A 24,612-nucleotide genomic window follows, 5' to 3' on the forward strand; every position below is an offset into this window, starting at 1 on the left:
TTACCAAAGTCCTCCCATGACTTTTGTTTAGCTAGTTCTACAGTGTTTAGCTTTCTTACATTTGTCTCTGTATTCTCTAAGAGCACAAGCTGACTTATTTGCCAGGAACTTCTGATATGCTTTATTCTTTTCCTTCACTGCCTCCTTAACTTCCTGTGTCCACCATGGAGTTCTGATTTTTCTATCCTTGCAGAAAAATCTAACCACATGCCTCTCTGGCTGAATCAATCAGGGTTTTCTTCAAGGTTTGCCACTGAATCTCCAAGGTTTGGTTCTTGTTGAACTTCAAATTAAACAAATACTACATATTGTGCAAAATTTCTTTAATTTATAGTTCTAAGAAAATAGTGTTTATGCCAGCTGTACATCACTGGGTCTCTCTCTATCCAATCAGAATGCTAACATTTACACCAAATTCATATCAATTTTCGTCTTCCCCTCAGGCTGACTAATGTAGACTGATGTTCTTCACTTCTGTTCTCTTCCTCATTGCAATTAAAACCAAGCTGACTAACTACTGAAGTTTTCAGGTAGTCAGTGCTGTGTCCTTTATCTCCAGTTTAAGGATATTTCAAAATGCTACATTAAGATAATGTAGCATTTTGAAATATAAACATTAATTCTAGATGTTAATTTATACAAATTAAGTGGATATTGAATCCAACATTATTTCACAGCTGAATAGAGAAATTACAAGTGTTTTGTGCCGAATATAAAAACTATAAAAGTTTTGGCTGATCCAAGCGTAAGCAACCTTTCAGGACAGGGGCAACTCATACTAAAGGTGGAGTAAGTTCAGATCACTTTCCTTAGTATTTTCCATAATGTAAAGCACATCTCCTTGCATACATGTATGATGTTAAGCATTATGGAAGGGAGTCACTACCCAGCCCGGTTTCGACCTTTGTTGAGGTCTGGTCAGTGCGAGACCTCAGGACAGGGACAACTCGTGGTAAAGGTGGAGTAAGTTCTGATCACTTCACTTAGTATTTTCCATAATGTAAAGCACATCTCCTTGCATACATGTATGATGTTAAGCATTATGGAAGGGAGTCACTACCCAGCCCGGTTTCGACCTTTGTTGAGGTCTGGTCAGTGCGAGACCTCAGGACAGGGACAACTCGTGGTAAAGGTGGAGTAAGTTCTGATCACTTCACTTAGTATTTTCCATAATGTAAAGCACATCTCCTTGCAGAGATGTATGTGATCAGAGCTTACCCCACCACCTTTACCACGAGCTGCCCCTGTCATGAAAGTTTGCTTACGCTTGGATCTGCCAAAACTTTTATAGTTTCTATATTAGCCATGAAACTCTTGTAGTTTCTCTATTCGGCTGTGAAATAATGCTGGATTCCACATCCATTTAATTTGTATAATTTTGCATCGCCGAAGGGAAGCCTTTGGTTCTATATTTCGGTAATTCTTTGTACCTTTTAAGATGCGATACCCTTTTGGCAACTCGTATGGGAAAGAATGACTTCTGCATCACTTCAACCTGGGTATTTTACATCTGGGTCTGGCTCCCACTGACAAGACCTCAACAAAGGTCAAAACCGGTCTGGGTAGCGACCCCCCCCCTTCCATAATGCATAGCATCAAACATGTCCGCAAGGAGATGTGCTTTACATTATGGAAAATACTAAGGAAAGTGATCAGAACTTACTCCACCTTTACCATGAGTTTCCCCTGTCCTGAAAGGTTGCTTATGCTTGGATCTGTCGAAACTTTTATAGTTTCTATATTCAGCACGAAACTCTTGTAGTTTCTATATTCAGCTGTGAAATAATGTTGGGTTCCATATCCACTTAATTTGTATAATTTTGCATCGCCGAAGGGAAGCATTTGGCTCTATATTTCAGTAATTCTAGATGTTAATTTTTTTTTAATTTCATACTCTTTCTCTCTTTTGTCTCCAATTATCATTTGCATTTGTACCTTTTCATGTTATCATTTTATGTGCTTTATGTAAGTTCCTACCAATCGTTTATATTCTGTCATCAAGGTACAATTTCCTGCCATATCCTTTGTTCTATTTCTGGTCATTTATTTCATGCAATTTTTTTTTTTTGTTCTATTTCTAGCTATATCCTTTTTCACATGTTTTGCAATTTCTTTTGCATTACTCTAATTTCTTTTATTTCTCATGATTTATTTTGTTCTGGCAACTTCTTTTATGTTTTACGCAATTTGTTCTATGTTGTTTTTCATGATTTCTTTTATTTCTTGCAATTTCATTTAATCCATTTCTAGAAATTTTCTTTGTTATATTTTTCATGATTTCATATGATTAGCTTTGTTTCATTTCCTTGAAATTTTTTTTTGTTACATTTTTCATAATTTCTTTTATCCTCATGGTTTCCTTTGTTCCATTTCCTACAATTTTCTTTTTTTCTTTTTATTTCTCATAATTTCTTTTGTTTTATTTCTCATAATTTTTTTTTGTTTTATTTCTCATAGTTTCTTTGGTTTCATGGGAATGGAGTGCAAGAGTTAATGTTTTTACTCTAAATTCACTATAGTGACAACAGATGAGATACAACTTGTGGGTGTATCTGATCCTACAGAGATCATTCAGTAGGCCAAATATTTTTCTAAGGAATTTCAAAAAAGGAAATCAAATCATCACTTCTGCAGATAACCAGGTTTCTTATCTGTACTTAACAAGTGGATGATGAATTATTGATTTGTATATTTGTACTTTAGTCTTCAAATGAGTATCTTTTGAGACGAATACACATGAAAGAAAACAAAAGGCCTGACTACTTCTCTTCATTTGATCCTGCACATCTACCATCTCATTTGATTGGCTTGTAATCATTACTCCTAAATATTCCAATTGTTCAACTTTCTATATTTCTAGATTCCCAATTTTCATGCTTGTGTCAGTTAAAAATGGTTCTACCTAGTACGGATCATTATTTTATTTCATTTTGTTTTTATTAATTAACTTTCAGCCAAAAATACTGATCTTCAATTAACCTATCTTTGAATGCATTTTAGTGTGTCAAGTGACTTCTAGTACATAAGCATGTAACTGCACCTTCAGTTAACCAAATCTTCAATTATCTGCCCATCAAACTGATTTCTTGTCATAGATATTGAGGTGGTATGAATTCCCCACCCACCCCTGCTTAGGACTGAAATTCCATCAACTTCAGTACCTTGAAGTTCCTTGAATTTCTTCCATAAACTTTCTGTGTGCCCTTATAAAGCATAAATAGGTCTCTCGTTTCAGTTTTTGGAAGAGAAGACTTACAGTTTCCCATTTTGATGATTGCCCATATGACTGCTTGAAACCATTCAAGAAGATTAATTTTGTTTTGAATGTTCAATACTATAATTACTCCTTTCTTTCCATGATCACTATTGCCTGAATATAACATCTATTATGATATATAACATTTATTATTTAGAAGAATCTCAACTGCTTTTGTCTTCCCTGTTCTGACAGGACCAATTATTCCAATGTAATACTTCTTTAATTCTTCTGCTCATTTAAATTCTTTTCTGTTGATCCTTCGTAAACTGATGGTATGTATTTATTTAATATTTTTAAATGCTTAAGAACTGCTAATCAAATATAAATTTTTGATATTAACTTACTTTATTAGTTCAGACTGAATGCACATTTTATGCAATACTTCTAATGCTACAGCTCTCTGCCAACTAGGTTTATCTCCATCTAAAAATTTCACCATCAGAGACAGGAAGATTTCACATTCAGTTACCTGTAAAAAATATACACAAAAAATACTATAAAACCTTTACCATTTCTCATTTGCTTCTTTTATTATTCTTTTATTCTTATTATTTTATTATCCAATCTTTGATTGTAAATTAAAGGACAAAAGTCAAGAATTAAAGGCTATGAAAGGAGACTTCCACATAGACTTTAAAGGAATTCAGAAAACCGACCAGGGCTTCTGATCTAATGTCCAATCCTCATCTTCTTGTGGTGCACCCTGTTGGGTATCTACCTGGATACTGAAGGAATGAGGATGGACTGGCAATTTGGGATTTAGCCGACCAAATTGTATTCTTATTGGCTTAAACCAATATACAAAATGATGGTACCACATGACAAAATTTCATGCCAGCTGGGGCGTTGCCTGGTTACACAAGGGTCCCCCGTTGTTTTTGCCAGGGAACCAGGGCAAACAGCGAAAAGTCAGCTACTGGAACAAATCCTAAAACACATCCCAACTCAACATCCCAAGAGGTAAAGAACTGTACTATCAATATAAGAAGCCTGAATGGCTTCTTATACTGATAGTACCGATCAATACCGAGCAAAGAAATGGGGCTAGCTGAAGAATTAGATAAGTATCAGATCGACATAGCAGGGGTGACTGATACAAAAAAGACAAAAACGGGCGAGATCTTTCTGAGCAATAAATACAAAATGTTATATTCAGGAAATAACAATCAAGGAAAAGAAGGAGTGGCTATGATATTCAACACAAAATACGAGGCTCATCTTATTAAATGGTAGGCAGTCTCAAATAGAGTAAAGTGGGCAAATATGAGAATGGGGAACTGGACAATGAGACTTATTTGTGCCTATGGTCCCACAGAAGGTTCTACTAAGGCAGAAGTGGAAGAAAAATTTTTGATGCTTTATAAAAAGCAACTGACACAATGAAAAAGGAAAAGTTGGTCCTTGTTGGGGATCTAAATAGCAGAGTAGGAAATGATTGTCAGACATACAAAAATGTTTTGGGAAAATTTGGAGAAAAGAGCAAAGCTAATAATAATGGCAAATACCTGTTGGATTTATGCTCAGGAGATGCACTGCTTATTACTAACACAATGTTCAAACATAAAAATGTGCACAAATTCATATGGAGAGAAGATGCAAGGCATAAGAAGAGCCTCATTGACTATGTGTATTGTTGTCAGTGATGTTACACCCTGGTGAAGGACACCAGAGTGTACAGAGGATTAGAAATTGGAAGTGATCGTTATTTAGTCTTGAGCAGTATAAAACTGAATTTCATATTGAAAAGAAGAACATGTAAGAAAGTTTTAAAGTGAATAAAAGTTGAGCAGCTCTCAGATGTGAACTGTAGACTAAAATACACAAAGCTTATTGAAGAAAAAATGAAAGAGTTTGAGAACAGGAACCAAACCCTGGACATTCAGTGGCAAACTTTGAAGAAAACCTTGATTGATTCAGCCAGAGAGGCATGTGGTGAGGTTTTCTGCAAGGATAGAAATATTAGAACTACATGGTGGACACAGGAAGTTAAAGAGGCAGCGAAGGAAAAGAAGAAAGCATATCAAAAGTTCTTGGCAAATAAGTCAGCTTGTGCTCTTAGAGAATACAGAGACAAATGTAAGAAAGCGAAACACTGTGTAAAACTAGCTAAACAAAAGTCATGGGAGGACTTTGGCAAGAACATAGAAAATAAATATCAAGAAGGGTGGCAAAATATTCTGGAGGTTGTTGAAGAAGCTTAGAAATGAATTAAAATAAATATCAAGAAGGGTGGCAAAATATTCTGGAGGTTGTTGAAGAAGCTTAGAAATGGAGGAAACAGTGTTGTAAAAGGAGTTAGAGATGATAAAGGTGACTTGAAAACTGGAGAAAAAGACATCCTTGAAGTATGGAGTAATTACTTCGAAAAATTACTAAAAGAAACAATTCAGTGATAGCAGAGTGGTAAAAAACACTCAACAGGCATGCAGTCAGAAATACATATCCATACTTGAAGTAGAAAAAGTCATCAAAAGCTTGAAATGTGGAAAGGCAGCAGGAGTAGATGATATTCGACCAGAAATGCTCAAGTATGGTGGTATAAAAGTCTTACAGTGGCTGCACTGCATAGCTCAAAAGGCCTGGACAGAGAAACAAATTCCTGATGATTGGAGTAGAGCTCTCATAGTACCCATATATAAAAAGGTAAATAAAACTGAATGTGAGAATTACAGTGGTATTTCCATACTGAGTGTTCCTGGTAAGACTAATGCTAGTATACTTGAGAAACGGTTGAGAAGAATTGTGGAAGAAAAGCTTGGTGAAGAACAAGCTGGATTCAGGCCAAATAGAGGCTGTCAGGATCAGATCTTCACTTTACGACAAATAGTTGAGAAAGCATGGGAATATAACAAAGATCTGTATTTAAGTTTTGTAGATCTGGAAAAGGCATATGACAAAGTGCCAAGAGAGAAGCTATTCAATACTCTACAGTTATATGGTGTCAATGGGGCATTATATCAAGCAACACTTAGTCTGTATTTGAGTTGTAAGTCAGCGTTAGAATTGAAGGATGTACAGGAAGATGGTTTAATGTTAAATCTGGTGTGAGACAAGGATGTACATTATCCCCTCTGTTATTCATTATCTATGTGGATCACATTATGAAGGAATGTGGTATTAAACCTGATATCAAAATTGGAGATGTTAATGTCAGCTCTTTGCTTTATGTGGATGATGTTATACTTCTAAATAAATCCGCTACAAGTTTGCAAGATTCCCTGACAAAATTGAATAACTGTTGTAATAGATATGGTATGAAGGTCAGCAATAAAAAGACAAAGACAATGAAAATAGGTAGAATCGTTGAAAATGTCAACTGCGTTGTGAACGCGCAGAACCTGTGGAGCAAGTAAAATATTTCAGCTACTTAGGCACGATTTTTAGTGAAGATGATAAATTAAATATGGAAATAGACAACAGAATCAACGAAGCTGGTATGGTATTAAGTCAATTGAATAAATTCACATGGAATAAGAGAGAAATTAGTCGGAACACTAAATTAGTATACAAGACGGTGTTCAAACCAGATTTAACTTATGGATCTGAGAGCTGGATCAGAAGTAAAACACTTGACCAAAGACTAGATATGAGAACCCTGAGAAAGACTAGGGGCATGAACAGATGCATCAATGGCAATATCATATTAAAAAACGAGGATATTAGGAAAGAACTTGACATTGTCAGCATCCAAGAATGCATTAGCAGAGCTAACCTCAGGTGGTATGGTCACTTAAACAGAATGGGCGAGGAAAGATTAGCAAAAAAAATGTTCTCTGCCAGGTTGGCAGAAAAACGACCCAGAGGAAGACCAAGAAATAGGTGGATTGTTACGGTACAAAGTGCCTTAGATGGTAGAAATATAAGATCTGATAATGTTGGAGTCTTGACAAGTAACAGACTGATTTGGAGGAAAATTGTAGATAAGAAGTTAGTAATGATGTAAATTTTTCATGTAGTACTATCATATCCTGTACACCCCTTGAGGGTACATGTTAGGAAATTGATGAAGTCAAGAATCACTTTTATTCACAAATACAGTGTTCTAGATTTACACATGACTGTAGCATTGAAAATGGAATGGTAAATAATTAAAAAATAAAATGAAAATGAAAATCATACAAAAGGGCAAAAGGATCATAAATCAATTCAGATATTAATTATAAAAGGTAAATGACAATGGCTTTTATTGCTTATAGTTCTCAATGAGCATGTCAGATTTTTTTTTCTTAGGAAGACTTTCACACAGCTTGTAAAAAGCAAAAATACCAATTAGGGCTTTTGATCCTTTCTCATAGTGCACCCCAGTAATCCACAGGTATCCACAATGATGTTGAAGAAAAGACTGGCTGGCAATTTGCAACTTACATCACCAAATTATACTTATTTAAATCACAAACAAATGTGATGGTATAATATAATCAAATGTAATGCTAGATGGAGCATTACTCACTCAAACAAGGTCATCATCATTTTTCATCTGGATACCAGAGCAAATAATGAAGTCACTTAATGGATGAACCTCAAATCAACAGAATTGAAAATAAGCACCAATCAACATTAGCATGTTAATGGAAAAGTTGTGGAACTAGCAGAGGAATTATAAAAATACAAGTCAACAGGTGAGATACTTCTAAACAATAACTATAATGTTATAATCACACAACAGTAATCAGAACTTCTACTGTGGAAGAGTTACTGAGTGCACTACACTATATTGCTGACTAAAGCAGCTATGTCTATTTAAGTTACCTTTCCAAAGACCACTTTACAGATCCCATAATGAGTGTACATAAACTGCTATTTCACCTACACAGAATTCAGAATGTATATATCAAAGTCAGCCTATATTCAATGTTTCATAATGTTTTTTTAATTATTATTATTATGTGACACCTGCAAGGAGTCCAAAGACTCATCGAGGGAGGGCACCGACTCTACAACTCTCCATCTCCACAACTCAATCCACCAACTACAACAAATCACATCATATACACCAATACCATCTACTGCTCACCACCACCACAAATATCCATGCCCACGATGGGATTCGAACCTGCGGCCTTTTGGCTGGAAAGCGGATACACTAACCACTCAGCAAACAAGGCCGCCATTTTAATTTTATTTTTTAATTGTGCACCATTCCATTTTCAATGCTACAGTCATATGTAAATCTAGAAAACTGTATGTGTGAATAAAAGTGATTTTTGTCAGGCTGCTACCACCACATTATTCTAATCACAGTACTCGATGTTAATTATGACATTCATACATTCTGAGCTTTATTTTTTTTCTGCAAAACATTAATGTGAATTCAATTATGAGTGAATAATGCATGGATTAAAATATTATTATTATTATTAAGAGAGAGACCTCCAGGGAGTCAGAAACTCATTGAGGAAGGCCACATACTACACAAACCAGCTACCAAAATTACTCTTGTATTCATTCACACTGCTTGCACTCACAACATCCAATGGCAATCCAATCAAGCATGCACCCTATGAGAGAAAAATCTAGTCCTCACCCCTTCTTAGCGGCCTTCATTCTCAGCTTCCAAGGATACCCTCTTGTCCTTTCCCCATCCTCCAAAAATTGAAAAATTTCATCAATTGAAATCCTGTATAACCCTTTCAGAAGAATATATCACAAAGGAAACCAGAATACCTTTCAGAATCACAATGGAAACCAGGATACCAGACCTGCGCACAATAGTCCAAGTGAGGTCTTATCAAGGCCTTGTAAAGAGATAAAACACAACATCCTTATCTTTACATGTGAACGTTAGTTTCAGCATTGCAATTATCTTTTAAGTTGTATTTGCAATCTTTTGCCACATGACCCCTGAGCTTCAACTTCCTATCTATTAACAACCCAAGATCCCTAGCCTCATCAGTTTCTTCTAGCCTAATCCCACCAATATAATAACATTGGATGTCTAATAATGCCGAAGTGAATGACTTTACATTTACTGACATTGACCTGACACCCATGCCCACATTTTCTGGCCTATTCAAATCACTCTGCAAGTACTGCATATCAGCAGCATTCCTGATTATCCTACCTATCTTTGCATCATCAGCAAATAGCTGTAGGTTGCATATCAAATCCTTCCCAATATCATTAATCTATAGATTGAATAACAGTGGACCAAGCACTGATCCTTATGGTACACCACTGGTTACCTTAAATCTTGCAGACTCACATCTCCATATACCACGTTTTGATATCTGTTAGTCAGTCATCCTCTTATCCATGCTAATATTCTATAATCCAAACCCATATTGTTCAATTTATGCAATGGTCTGTCATGCTGTGTTCTATCAAAAGTCTTAGCAAAATCCATTCCCCCCCTTGTCTAATTCAATGGTAACATTGTTATGGAACGTGAGCAAGTTGCTAAAACATGACCTTCCCTTAGTAAACTCATGTTGCTCATTGTAAAGTAGAGATTCACTGTCAATCCATTTCTGAATGTGAACCCTAACCAATTTTTTCCAAAATCTTCACCACCACTTTTGAGATATTAATTTTCAATAGTAGGATACATCAGTCTTTGCACCTCCCTTGTGCAATGGAATTACCATACATTCCTTCCGTTCCTGTGGAATCTTCCCTGTTCTGAGACTCATATTAAACCTGGTCAAAGGAATGGCTAGTTCAGCTGAACACTCTTTTCGCCCACGTGCTGATATCCCATCAGTCCCTATTGCTGAATTCTTATTCAATTTGTTTTTTTTTTTATATATATAATTTTTTTTTATATATATAATAAAATATCAGAAAAATGCAACATACACTAATGAGCCAAAACACTGCGATCACCTACCTAGCAGTGCACTGGGACTCCTTTGGTCAAGATAACCACCACTTACACCAAGTTTGGCATTGAATCTACTAGACTACAAAAGGTGTCCCAAAGTATTTTAGACCAACTAGACAGAATAATGGACAGAGCAGCTGACCCAGAGAGAGAGAGAGAGAGAGGCAGTGACACATTCAGGGGGGGCAGGGTCTCCTCCTCCCTCCCCCCCCCAAAAAGGAAAACACTAGAAAATTTTCCAAAAATCTTTTTCTAATTAAAATTCATTTTTTATGTATGTTATGTCATGTCTTCTATTTCTATACTACTTATGAATTAGAGGTCACATAAAGTGGGAATACCCTATAGCTCCCGGGAATGACAGCTGCTATGAATGCAAGGCGAACGAAGTAGTGCTTGAGCGGACCGAGCGCTACATCATTTGCCAGAGGAGATCACAGGTATACGTATTGCCGATCAATGAAGATGCTCAGTTATAGGTCATATGCAATGTGTAGTGTGTATTCTCAAATCGTCTACTCAGCTTGCCCCACAAGATTAAATCCTGAGTGCACCACTGCAGAGGAGGCACTAGCATCGATTAAAGGATGCTGCGTTCCACATGATCCCAGAAATGTTTGATAGGATTGGGAGAGTCAAGATCCATCGGGCCACAATATCACCATGCAAAACAATCTGCAGGTAGAATTGTCCTGTGGGTCCTCTCATTCCCATTTTCCAAAATAATCAGGATGAGAGAATCCAGTGATGTCCATGTGAACAGACCTCATACCAAGATACCATCACCGCTGTCCTGTTAATAGGCTGGGTGGGCAAAATGTTTTGTCTCCTGAGTGTATTACAAGGAGTAATAGATTTTAAAATGTTTTATTTATTATTTTTTTAATTAAAATAAAGCACAAGTGTGATAAATCCTTGGAATTACAGGGCAATGACACAATATACAACGCAGTCAAGTCAACCTTGTCTTATCAAGATAAGGGCATTTCCACAAAAGGAGCTGTGGTAATGTCATTAAACATTCCTACTCTAAAAAAATACTTCCTAGTTGGAGGAAATGCCAACTAAGTGGTAGATGACTTCAATCACCACCACCACTACCTGAGGCAGCTAATATCAATATCTGGTCTCCCAAAGCAGGAGTTCCAGTTTTTTTTTTTTTTTTCACCCAAGCTTCTAACATATATGCAGTATGAGTGACACCATTTAAGAGTATGCCAAACATTAAAATAAAGAACCAAAAGGCTTACTCGGGCAATGCAAAATTATTCAAATTAAGTGGATATTGAATCCAACATTATTTCAAAGCTGAATAGAGAAATTACAAGTGTTTTGTGCCGAATATAAAAACTATAAAAGTTTCGGCTGATCCAAGCATAAGCAAACCTTTCATGACGGGGGCAACTCGTGGTAAAGGTGGAGTAAGTTCTGATCACTTTCCTTAGTATTTTCTATAATGTAAAGCACATCTCCTTGCAGACATGTATGTGATCAGAGCTTACTCCACTTTACCAGGAGTTGCCCCCTGTCATAAAAAGTTTGCTTATGCTTGGATCTGCTGAAACTATTATAGTTTCTATATATTCAGCACAAAACTCTTGTAGTTTCTCTATTCGGCTTTGAAATAATGTTGAATTCAATATCAACTTAATTTGAATAACTATGCCAAACATACTGTGGAGATACAGAATGAATGTCCTCTATCTTTGAGGATATAGCGGTAAAGCATTTCCACAGGCTGGTTCAACAGGTAGTGTATGGGACTGAACCAGATGATTAGGAATTCCAGCAAGTTTACCAATCAGTTGGCACATAATCTTGCTGTTTTCTATGCTGCAAGATAATGCCTAAAGGGAGACCATGAAAAGGCATGAACGAGACACAACAGAAGTAGCAATATGACATGAAGAATAGATGCTCCCTGTATAGGCAACATTTCTGTAATAAGAAAGAGAGAGAGAGAGAGAATGTTCTCCTTAAGTTTTCCAGCTCTTTTTCAAGTGGGTGGTTATACCAATATGAGAATACTAAAATGAATACTAACATAAAAATAAACCTAAATAAATATAGTGTCACTGCAATTAAAACAAAAAAACAAACCTTCCTCAAATAAAAAAAAAATGCAAAAAAAAAAAAATTTCTTTTATGGTCATTTCATCAACATTCCTGGTATAAACACCAACCTGAATAATATACTCAATCAACTGCAGACATCCAAATCTGAGAGCCTACTGTTTTTGAATATCCATAATCCATCATAAGTGTTCATATTACACCCTGTATGATTCCTTTTGCAACAAGAATGGTGCCTAATCTGCTCTTCTTAATTCAATGACAATGTCATCCAAGTTCCATCTCTAGTGGAATGCCCTCAATCAGCCAACTGCAATATTGTGTGTCCTTTTGCACTATAACAATGCCAAGTAAGATCTCCAAGACCTCATGCCTCTCTTCCATGGTGACACTTCAATTTTCATTCTTCATATTTAGATACTTATTGTAATTCCATTAAAACGAAAATAAAATATAAAATAAATTATCCGGGGGGGGGGGGTGCTTAAGGGTCAAATCTATATAAATGAGAACAGACCTCCACATAACCTTTAAGGAATGCAGAGAACGACCAGTGCTTCTGACCTAATGTCCAATCCTCACCTCCTCTTGGTGCACACTGTTAAGTATCTACCTGGATACTGAATGAATGAGGATGGGCTGGCAATTTGTGATTTAGCTGACCAAATTGTATTCTTATTTGCTTAAACCAAAATATAAAATGAGGGTACAATATTGACAGAATTTCATGCTGGCTGAGGCATTGCCCGATTAAACAAGGCCCCGTTGTTTTTGCCAGGGAATCAGGACAAACAGCAAAAAGTCAGCTAGTGGAACAAATCTGAAAGCACACTCAACATCACCAGAGTTAAAGATCAGTACTATCAACATAAGAAGCTGAATGGCAAAGAAATGGAGCTAGCTGAGGAATTAGATAAGTACCAGATCGACATAATAGGAGTGACTGAAACAAAAAAAAAACAAAAAAAAAATTGGTGAGCTCTTTCTGAGCAATAAATACAAAATGTTATTTTCAGGCAATAACAATCAAGGAAAAAAAGAGTAGTCATATTATTCAACGCTAAATACAAGGCTGATATTCTTGAATGGCAGGCATTCTGAAGTAGAGTGATTTGGGCAAATATCAGAATGGGGAACTAGTCAATGAGACTTATTTGTGCCTATGGTCCCACACAAGGTTCTACTAAGGTAGAAGTGGGGGAATTTATTGAGGCTTTAGAGAAAACAACTGACACAATGAAAAATGAAAAGTTGGTCCTCATTGGGAATCTAAATAGCAGGGTAGAAAATGATCGTCAGATATACAAAAATGTTTTGGGAAAATTTGGAGAAAAGAGCAAAACTAATTATAATGACAAATACCTGTTGGATTTCTGCTCAAGAGATGCACTGCTTATTACTAACACAATGTTCAAACATAAAAATGTGCACAAATTCATATGGAGAGAAGATGCAAGGCATAAGAATAGTCTCATTGACTATGTGTATTGTTGTCAGTGATGTTACACCCTGGTGAAGGACACCAAAGTGTACAGAGGATTTGAAATTGATCACCATTTGGTCTTGAGCAGGATAAAACTGAATTTCATATTGAAAAGAAGAACAAGTAAGAAAGTTTTACAGCAAATAAAAGTTGAGCAGTTCTCAGATGTGAACTGTAGACTAAAATACATAAACATTATTGAAGAAAAAATGAAAGAGTTTGAGAACAGGAATCAAACCTTAGAGATTCATTGGCAAGCTATGAAGAAAACATTGATTGATTCAGCCAGAGAGACATGTGGTGGAGAGGTTGTCTGCATGGAATGGATAGAAAAATCAGAACTCCTTGGTGGACACAGGAAGTTAAATAGGCAGTGAAGGAAAAGAAGAAAGCATATCAAAAGTTACTGGCAAATAAGTCAGCTTGTGCTCTTAGAGAATACAGAGACAAATGTAAGAAAGCTAAACACTGTGTAAAACTAGCTAAACAAAAGTCATGGAAGACTTTGGTAAGAACATATAAATAAATATCAAGAAGGTGATATTTGGGTGCCCGCTAGAGGGATTCGTAGTCATTTGTGTTTGTTGAGAGCTCCTGATAAGATAAGTGTTATTTTAAGTTATCATTGATAAACTTACTTGAATATTACGTAGTTTTGTTTGCCTTGCGTATCTTAGTGTGCCTGTTTGTGTGTTTTTGGTGCTTCATTTTATAATTTGATTAAATACGTTAGAAGTAAGCATGGCTCCCATAAGAAGAAAAATGATGGCCAGTAATGATGGTTTGCCATCTTTATTTAATAACGGTAATATAAAGGAGATGATTCAGTGTACTATCTGCAAAATGCACGGTTTGCGAAGTGCGGTCGGAGTATGGGTAGATGATAATAAAGGAGTGAATGTGTATAGAAAATGTAAGGATAATGAGGAATTAAAGTGTATTTCAGGTCGTGAGTGTGATATTTTCGTCAAACTTCAGAATGAAGAAAATAGTGATATGACAAGAAATGGCAAGGTTGTACCAGAGAACTGTTAGGGCGTGAATGTAGAAAGTGTGAATGATGGTATTAATTCAGAGCAAATTAATGGTTTTTGCAGGGAATAAAAAAGATGAGATAGATGCAATGAGTGAGATCGCGTTGTTGAGTGAAGCGATACAAAGGGCAAAGCGGCAGCTAGAGCATATGAACTAAAGTCGACTGAGTCTGCCAGCCAATAATAAAAAGTATGATAGGGAAAAAAGCGAATGAGTGTGAACGTAAAAAGGAGAGGGTGAAAGAATTGATTGTTGTGGCAGGTACGAATGATTTGAAAGGAGATAAAATGGAAATGATAGAGGACCTAAATGAATTGTTTGAGGTAGCAAAAGAAAAGAGTGAGAGAGTTAGGATGATTAGTCTTTAGCCACGGTATGACAGTGAAGTGTTTAAAAGGAGGGCTATAATTGCAAATAACTTTATGCGTGGGTTATGTATAACGAATGGTATGGAATTTGTGGGCATGTGGAGTGAGTTCGATGGGCGAAAGGATGTATATAAGATGGATGGCTTGCATTTGAATGGATTCGGTGTAAGGAGACTTGGAAAAGTGTTGCTGAATGTAGTAGACGTCCAAAATCAGGGAAACTAGATTTATTAGGAGGGGGGGGGGGGGTAGTAGATATACAGACCTTAGGGAGGCAGTTGAATGTATGAATGATTATAATATGCCCGAATGAATAAGGATAACAAATCAGAATGGGATAGTTAACATAAGGCATCAAGGTAGGGATGGGGCTAATGGAGGTCTTAAATTCATGTACACTAATGCTAGGAGTATTAGGAACAAGAAGGAAGAGTTTTTGGCCATGGTTGGCACTTCCAGACCACAGGTTATTGGAATTAGTGAATCATGGCTGACTGTAGATGATATAGCTGGTGGGCTTGAATGTGATGGGTACAGTGTGTTTAGGAATGACAGGGAGAATAAAATGGGGGGGGGAGGTGTGTTAATGATGATAGCGGATGAGCTACAGCCAAGGAGAATAGAAGTGAAACTGCAAGATAGAGAAAAGAGCACATTAAGCCATTTGGTGTGAGATTGTGGCTAGCAGAACAAAATATACAATTGGGTGCTCCTATAAACCAGGTGATGGAAAAGATGGTGGAGACAGTATGCACAAGCAAATAGAAGAAATGAGTGGAAGGAGGGTAATTGTTATGGGAGATTTCAACTATGGTCGCATTGATTGGAGTGAGGAGAGGACACACGGGAGGAAGGAATTGGATTTTATGCGGTTATTAAAGGATAACTATCTGCGACAGCATGTAATGGAAAATACTAGGGGTCAGAGAGTGCTTGACCCCCTAGTAATTACATCTGAGGATTTGGCTGTAACAAATATGACCACATTGCCCATAGGGTCTTGACTTGGGAGGTGGCTAAAGGTGTGGAATTTACAATTAAGACAGGGTACATGTGGAATTATCGGGCTGGAAAGTATGACAAGCTTAGGAGTTTGATTAGTTCAGTGCTATGGCATGTACAACTGCAAGGACTAGAAGTTGATAGTGCATGGGAGCAGTTAAGAAGTGTTTGCATGTTGGCTGACTGTATACCTAGAGTCCGAATAATAAATCAAGTAGGGATTAAATGGATGAATAACACCATTAAGCTTGAGCTGCAAAAAAAGAAACAACTATGGAGAGAATTTAAGAAGAAAGGTGACCGGCAGGTACATGGACGGTATAAAGCGCAGGCCAGAAGGGTAACAAGTGTGGTAAGAAAAGCAAAAAAGGATTACGAAAGAACATTGGCCATGCAGGCAAAAGAGAATCCTAAACAGTTTTTTCGATATGTTGCAAGTAAAAGGAAAAATGTATATGGCAGAATAATTTTAAAGAATGCCGATGGTAGGAAGGTAACTGAATCAGTTGATATAGTTGGGTTACTGAGTGAGCACTTTGCAAGAATATATCATCCAGCCAGGTGGTGACATTGCAGAAATGAATGAACCAGTAGATTATACGGGAATCGTGGTGAATGAAGTGGAGGTGAGTAGTCTATTGCATAACCTCAATGTCAATACATCTGTGAGATTGTATGGTATACCAGCTTGTGTCGTACGAGAAGCGGCTAAAGAATTGTCAGTACCATTGACCATTTTGTTTAATTTGAGTCTCGGGTCTGGGTTAGTCCCGAGGGGGTGGAAAGAGGGAGAAAATAGTTCCACTGCATAAAGGTGGTTCCAAGACTGCTGTTGTAAATTACCGACCGATTAGCATATCAGGAATCGTTGTCAAGGTCTTAGAAATATTAGTCAAGAAAAGAATACAGGATTGGATAGATGAAAATGGGATATTGTATGGGGGACAACATGGTTTTGTGAAGGGTAGATCATGCCTCAGTAACTTGCTCATGTTTTATAACACAGTGACGGCTGAACTGGATAAGGGCAATGGGTTTACAGTGATTCTACTGGACCTTGCCAAGGCCTTTGACAGGATACCACATGGAACCCTAATCAGTAAACTGGAGCAGATGGGGATAGATATAGGATTGGTGAGATGGAGAGGAGGGTGGTTGATGGAGAGATACAAGATAGTGGTTTATTCAGGAGTTGAGTCCAAAAGACGGCTTGTGACTAGTGGTGTGCCGCAGGGCTCTGTTCTTGGACCACTACTTTTCAATTTTTTTCATCAATGATATAGGAAAGGATCTGAGAGGAAGTTTCACTTGTTTGCTGATGATGCAAAGTTGGGTAGAGCAATTGTGAGTGCACAGGATGTCAAAATTTTACAGGATGATTTAGATAGTTTGGAGGACTGGGCTAGGAAAAATGGATGTCAATTTAATGTGGCAAAGTGTAAGGTTATGCATTTTGGGGTGAAAAGAATAGCAGCAGTATATCACATTGGTGGAACCGTACTCCCAGGAGATTGATGAGGCCAGGGATTTGGGAGTGTTGGTGGATAGGGAATTGAAGTTTAGGGGGAACATTGCAAAAGTGGCTAAATCAGCTCACCAAATCACTTGGCTTCTGAAAAATACTTTAACATGCAGAGACAAACAAGTTATTGTTCCTCTGTATCGAGCCTTGATAAGATCCCATCTGGACTACTGAGCCCAGTTTTCTTGTTTTAATGTTTTCTTGCTTCTTTCCTTGAAAATGACAATTTCATCTTACAAAAATAAAATGTTTTCTGTTCAATGTAAACTTTACTGGCCTGATTGGCCAAGTGAACAGCACATAACCAACAGGCTGTGGTCTCAAATCCCATCACAGTATACATGTTTTCTTTGTAAATATCTTTAAGTGAAGATAATTTTGAATGTCAAGTACGTGGCCACAATCCTGCTTACTGAAGACCTGAAGTGGCTTAAAAAAAGTAATAACTTTGGTTTCTAGAATCACAGATTATGCCCGTAGCCTATCTATATTGAATGTATGATATGTTTATAACCTTTGTTTGAATGGAATTTACATAAAAAAAACACAAAATGTGAAAAAAATAACTTTTTTTCTCTTAGCACTAGCATAGGAAGAACTCAAAATACAAAACTGGTTAGAGGACACATTGTGGTTGGTCAGTGAATTTAGTGCTTGTGTAAAATTGGTGATTTTTTTGTCTCTTTTATTGTGTTTTTTCCTTACAAAATTAGGGTTTTATAGTATGCTAGTGTAGATTTTAGTGTTTTTAGTGTATTTAGTATTTTATAACATATTTTTATTATGATATTTTATTAAGATATTTAGATACAATACAATAAGAATAAGTTTAAAATGGTGGCAAAAATGCACAAGAAAAGTAATGCTAAAAGAGCACCGCAGGCAAGAATAAGATGGCTAGTCCCGCTAATGAGGTTATTGGAGTTGTGGAGGAGGTTAATGAAAATGAATTAACCTCCAAAATAGCAAAATTAAAGCAGATCATCAGAGAAATGATGGGAATTACAAAAAGTCAAGAGGCGTTTAAATGAACATAGGAAGAAAATGAAAATTACTTATTATTATTATTATGTGACACCTCCAGGGAGTCCAACGACTCATCAAGGGAGGCACCTACTCCACAACTCTATGTCTCCATCACTCAAATCCGCCGACTACAACAAACCACAACTACGTCAATGCCATCTACTGCCCACCACCACCACCAGTAGTATTTTCACAGACAATCACAAACAATCATGCCCACAGCAGGATTCGAACCCACAGCCTTCTGACTGGAGAGTAGATATGCTAACCACTTGACCAATCAGGCCAGCATGATATGTATAAAGCTGTGGCTGATGGACAGACATTAAATAGTAATATTATCAGAGTAGAACCCATGAGAAGGCAGGTGACCGGCACTGCCACAAACCAGTATGTTTGGTCCATTGCTATTTAATTGATGATGCAGGGAATAATTTAAGAGGGTGATGATGCAAAAACTGAGAAAGGCAACAATTAATAAAAGTGATGTTGTGGTTTAGCAGAATAATTTAAATTGGGGATAATATGGATTAAAAATATAATAATGCAAAACTGGGGAAGGCAATAATTAATAAAAGTGATGCAGAGATTCAGTAGACTAAAATAGAATGAGAATGAAAAAATATAATGACAAATTTCATGGGGTAAAGAGTAAGGTTATGCACTCTGAAATCACAACAATGGAATGGGATTCCAAGATATTGACAACAGGGCAGAAACTGGGGAACCTTTCTCCGAATGACAACTTAATGGAGAGCAAAAATAAAACAAGAATCAAAATTATATGCCAAATGTGAACAAAACCAGAAATAAAAATATGTAAAATGACAATGATTGCTGCATCAAATTTGAAGGTGTTGCGTTCTTTTTCCAAATATAACTTTAATATTTGAATTCTATCAGGAATCTGGCTTAACTTTTTTTGAAGTTTAATTCTTTTTGTTATAAGATAAAATGAGCATGACATTTTGAAAATTTCTAGAACAGAAGTATATGTGGGAGTGGCCATGGAAGTTTATTATTATTATTATATGGGCACCTCCATGGAGTCCAAAGACTCATCACGGGAGACCCAATCTATCTACACAATCTATCATACCTCTCCTTGAACCCTCTTAACAGAAAAAGCACTCACAACTGACTCTGGCAACCCATTCCACTCATTCACCATTCTCCAAGCAAAAAATCTAGTCCTCACACCTTACTGACCACAACTTTATACAACTTCCAGGGGATGACCCCCCCCCTGTTCTGGTCCCCTCCAGCCAAATGCTGAAACATTTCCCCTGCATCTATCCTATAAAATCCTTTAAGCAACCTAAATGTTTCTATCATATCTCCTCTTTTTCTCCTACTGGAGAAAAAGAGGAGATATGATACTGGAGACGTTTTACTGGAGCAAAAATCTAAGAATATAAAGGAAGCAATTCAAAAACAGAAAAGAAAAGTAAACAAAATTGTGATAGGTACTAACAACTTAACTAGCGATAAGTTCAGTATGAGAGAGGATATGAAAGGGTTGTTGGAAGAGGAAAGAGTGAAGACTGAAAAAGTGAAAATCATCAGTATTTTACCTCGATATGATAAAAATTAATTAAGAAGAAGGGCTATGATTCAATGAGTAGGCTATGCAGAAGGAATGGATGTAAGCTTTTGGATGTGTGGAGTGAGTTTGAGGGAAGATTAGATTTGTATAAGAGGGACGGCCTGTTTGGTATCAATCTAGAAAAACTAATAATTGGTATGAGACCTAACACAGAGAGAGAGAGAGAGTCAGGAAACTAAATTATAAATTGAAAAATGGTGAGAATGTGAGTGTAAGAGCAACAATGTTATATAACTGTGTTAATGATGAGAATGGGCTTTGTCATGGAAATGCTGACAAGGAGAGAACGATTTTGATTTTGTGTTAGTCCGGTTTGCATCAAACCCATCAAACGTGTTCAAAGATGTTTACATGTATAAAGCACTAGAGAAGAATAGAGATCTGCAAGTTGTCCAGCTGTGTCATGCAGACTGCAGACAATAGTATACAAAAGAACATGCAGTAGATTATTATGTCTGTACATGAATGCTAGGAGTATCAGAAACAAAGGGGTAGAGTTTGTTATCTTAGTCAATATGTTGAGACCTCAGATTGTGAATATTGTAAACATTAGCGAAACGTGGTTATCAGAGTCAGACATACTAACTGGTATCAAGTGGAAAGGGTACACTATTTTTAGGAAGGATAGAGAGGATAGGAGAAGAGGGGCGTGCTGCTAATGATATCGGATGACTTGAATCCAGTTAGAGTTGAGACCTATGATTACTAAACTACTAACAGTATTTCATGTGGCAGTGAGTTTGAAGCCATCTGGTGTGAGGTGGAATGTAGCAAGATCAATTACATAGTCAGATGTTGTTACAGACCTGGTGGATCGGTTGCTAGTAATGAAGAAATGCATCACCAAATAGAGAAGATGAGCACAAAAAGAGTAATCATAATGGGGGACTTTAATTAACCAAACATTGATTGAGTAGCAGCAGAATTTCATGAGAAGAATGAAAAATAAATTTATTGAGCTCTTGTGGGACAACTTCATCAAACAGCATCTGGCAGAAGGAAATTGGGGTCAAAGAGTGTTAGATTTGATTATAGTGTCAGAGAGCATTTCAGTTGAAGATGTAACTATTCTGCCTCTGGTTGGTAACAGCGATCATGCAGTACTCACTTGGGAAGTGAGTAAGTTTATAAATGTTCCATTCAGAAAAGGTTACATGCTAAACTACAAAGCAGGAAATTATGACCTGCTGAGCAGTATACTGACTTCAGCACAATGATATCAGTTGCTGGATGGTAAGAATATCGACAGTGCATGGGAAGTTTAAAAAATACTTAAATAATGCGATATCAAAGTATGTCCGAGAGTTCGAAGAATAAATAGGGTAGGAATCAAATGAATGTGTAATCTTATTAAGCAAGAAATTCATAAAAAAAGGATGATGTACAAGGAATACTGTGTGCATAAAGATGATGTGCATTATGAAAATTATAAGCAGCCGGCTAGAATAGTCACAAATGTTGTATGGAAAGCAAAGCCTGAGTATGAAAAGCAACTGCCTCTATGTACTAAAGATAACCCACAAGAATTCTATCGATATGCTGCAAGTAAAAGAAAGAATGAATATGAAAGAATAACTCTTCTAAATGCAGATGGAGTGAGGGTTACAGAGGCAGAAGAGATTGTTCAACTAATGAGTGCCCATTTTGTTAAAAGCTATCAACCTGGTGCACACAACATTGAGCTCACTGTTGCCTCTTCACTGGATGAAGAAACTCAGGTGTATGAGGTATTAGAGCTGTTGCACAAACTGAATAAGAATTCAGCAATAGGGACTGATGGGATATCAGCACGTATGCTAAAAGAGTGTTCAGCTGAACTGGCCATTCCTTTGACCAGATTTAATATGAGTCTCAGAACAGGGAAGATTCTGCAGGAATGGAAAGAATGTATGGTAATTCCATTGTGCATGGGTGGTGCAAGCAATGACTGATCCAACTATCGACCAATTGGTATCTCAAAAGTGGAGGTGAAGATTTTGGAAAAATTGGTTAGGGTTCACATTCAGAAATGGGTTGACAGTGAATCTGTACTTTACAATGAGCAACATGGGTTTACTATTGGAAGGTAATGTTTTAGCAACTTGCTTACATTCCATAACAATGTTACCATTGAATTAGACAAGGGGAATGGATACACCATGATACTTTTGGATTGTGCTAAGACTTTTGATAGAACACAGCATGACAGACCATTGCATAAATTGAAGAATATGGGTTTGGATTATAGAATATTAGCATGGATAAGAGGATGGCTGACATATAGATATCAAAATGTGGTATATGGGGATGTGAGTCTGCAAGATTTAAGGTAACCAGTGGTGTACCACAAGGATCAGTGCTTGGTCCACTGTTATTCAATCTGTGCATTAATGATATTGGGAAGGATTTGAGAAGCAATATACAGCAATAAACAATAAACAATATTTGCTGACAATGCAAAGATAGGTAGGGTAATCAGGAATGCTGCTGATATGCAGTACTTGCAGAATGATTTGAATAGGCTGAAATTGTGGGAATGGGAAAATGGATGTCAGTTCAATGTCAGTAAATGTAAAGTTATTCACTTCGGCATGATTAGATAACCAATGTTGTATTATATTGGTGGGATTATGCTTGAAGAAACTGATCAGGCTATGGATCTTGAAGTGTTAGTAGATAGGAAGTTGAAGTTTAGGGCCATATAGCAAAGATTGCAAATATAACTCAAAAGATAATTGCAACTAAAATGAACGTTCACATGTAAAGATAAGAATGTCATTTTGCCTCTTTACAATTCCTTGATAAAACCTCATGTGGAGTATATTGTGTGTAGGTCCGGTCTCCTGGTTTCTGTTGTGATTCTGATATATTGGAGAGAGTGCAAATGAGAATGTTAAGAGTGATATCAGGATTATGGAATACTGATTATGAAGACAGATTGAGAATTTGTAGACTGCAGACACTAGCAAACAGGAGAAAGAAGGGGGGGGGGTGATATGATTGAGACTTACAAACTTCCGAAAGGGTTAATGCAGGATTTCGTTTAATTGATTTCAATTTATAAAGGATTGGGAAAGGACAAGAGGGCATCCTTGGAAGCTAAGAATGAATGCCACCAAGAAGGGGGTGAGGGCTAGATATTTCTCTTATAGGGTAGTGTGTGATTGAAATGGATTGTCATTGGATGTTGTGAGTGCAAGCAGTGTGAATGAATTCAAGAATACGTATGATAGCTGGTGTAAGTAGTATGTGGCTTCCCTCGATAAGTCCATGCCTCCTTGGAGGTCTGTCTCTTAATAATAATAATAATAAAAAAAAACTTGTGCATTATAGATAAGATATTTCTATGTTTTTCAACAAATCGAAGAAGTAAAACAGTCTATTTCATAACAGGAAATAAAAACATAAGCAAATGAAAATAAATAATACCTGTAAACAAATAACACAGTGATTCAACTGATTAATTATTAAAACAATAGATGATTTTGATTACTTAAGGATCAAAGCCAGATAACCAGGAGGAAACCTAGTAAACTTAAAGAAATGCAGAAAACCAACTGGAGCTTCTGACCTAATATCCAATCCTTATCTTTATATGGAGATATTTACTGGATACTTAATGAACAAAGGTGGTCTGACAATTTGGGACTTATTCAACCAAATTGTATTCTCTATTGGCTTAAATCAAAAATAAAATGGATAAATCATGAGATTTCATGCCAATTGGGACATTGTCTGGTTAAATAAATCCTCCACTGTTTTTCATCAGGAAACCAGGACAAATAGCGAAAAAGTCAGCTACTGGACCAAACAAAATGTCAGACAAAGTGAAGATAGTAATAGCAACCATCAATGGAAAGGAAGTTGAACTTAAAATATATAAGTGGTGTCACTGAGGCAAAAAAGACTAAAATAGGTTAGATCATATTAAATAATAAATACAGGATATAATATTTGAGCAACAGTGATTGAGGAAAGGAAGGAGTAGTGATGGCATTCATCACAACAAACATGAAGATAAATTTCTGGATTAGAAGAGAACTTCAAGTAGACTTATGTGGAAAAAACTTCATAATGGGAAAATGGACAATGAAACTTATTTGTGCCTACAGTTCCACAAAGGGCTCTTTTAACAAAGAGGTGGAGGAATGTTTTGTGTCATTAGAGAGGAAGCAGCTGACATAATGAAAACAGAAACACCAGTACTTGGATATCTAAAAAAGCAGGGCTTGAACATCATGATAGACATAAAAAAAAAAATAAATAAATAAATAAAAAGTCCTGGTAAAGAAAAAAAAATAGATCAAAAGTTCTTGCAAATATTTAAGTCAGCAGATGCCCTAAAAGAATACAGAGAAAAATATAAGAGCTAAGTTACAAGTAAAAGTAGCTAAACAAAAGCAACAGGAAAACTTTGGTAAGAATCAGTGGTGGCCCGT

At 36.6% G+C, this 24,612-nt stretch overlaps 1 protein-coding gene across 1 annotated transcript in view; it reads right to left on the bottom strand.

The window, feature by feature from the left end:
* mon2 (Mon2 homolog, regulator of endosome-to-Golgi trafficking) overlaps nucleotides 1-24,612 on the bottom strand; it is a 749,535-nt gene that overhangs the window by 491,830 nt on the left and 233,093 nt on the right. The window contains exon 10 of the mRNA XM_090397718.1: nucleotides 3,604-3,728. Coding sequence (XP_090253844.1) covers nucleotides 3,604-3,728 — 125 coding nt within the window. The remainder of the gene's footprint in view (nucleotides 1-3,603; nucleotides 3,729-24,612) is intronic.

Source organism: Typopeltis vanoorti, chromosome 1 (genome assembly GCF_054136105.1).
Source record: "Typopeltis vanoorti isolate ZY-2024b chromosome 1, IOZ_Tvanoo_1.0, whole genome shotgun sequence".
Classification (NCBI taxonomy): domain Eukaryota; kingdom Metazoa; phylum Arthropoda; class Arachnida; order Uropygi; family Thelyphonidae; genus Typopeltis; species Typopeltis vanoorti.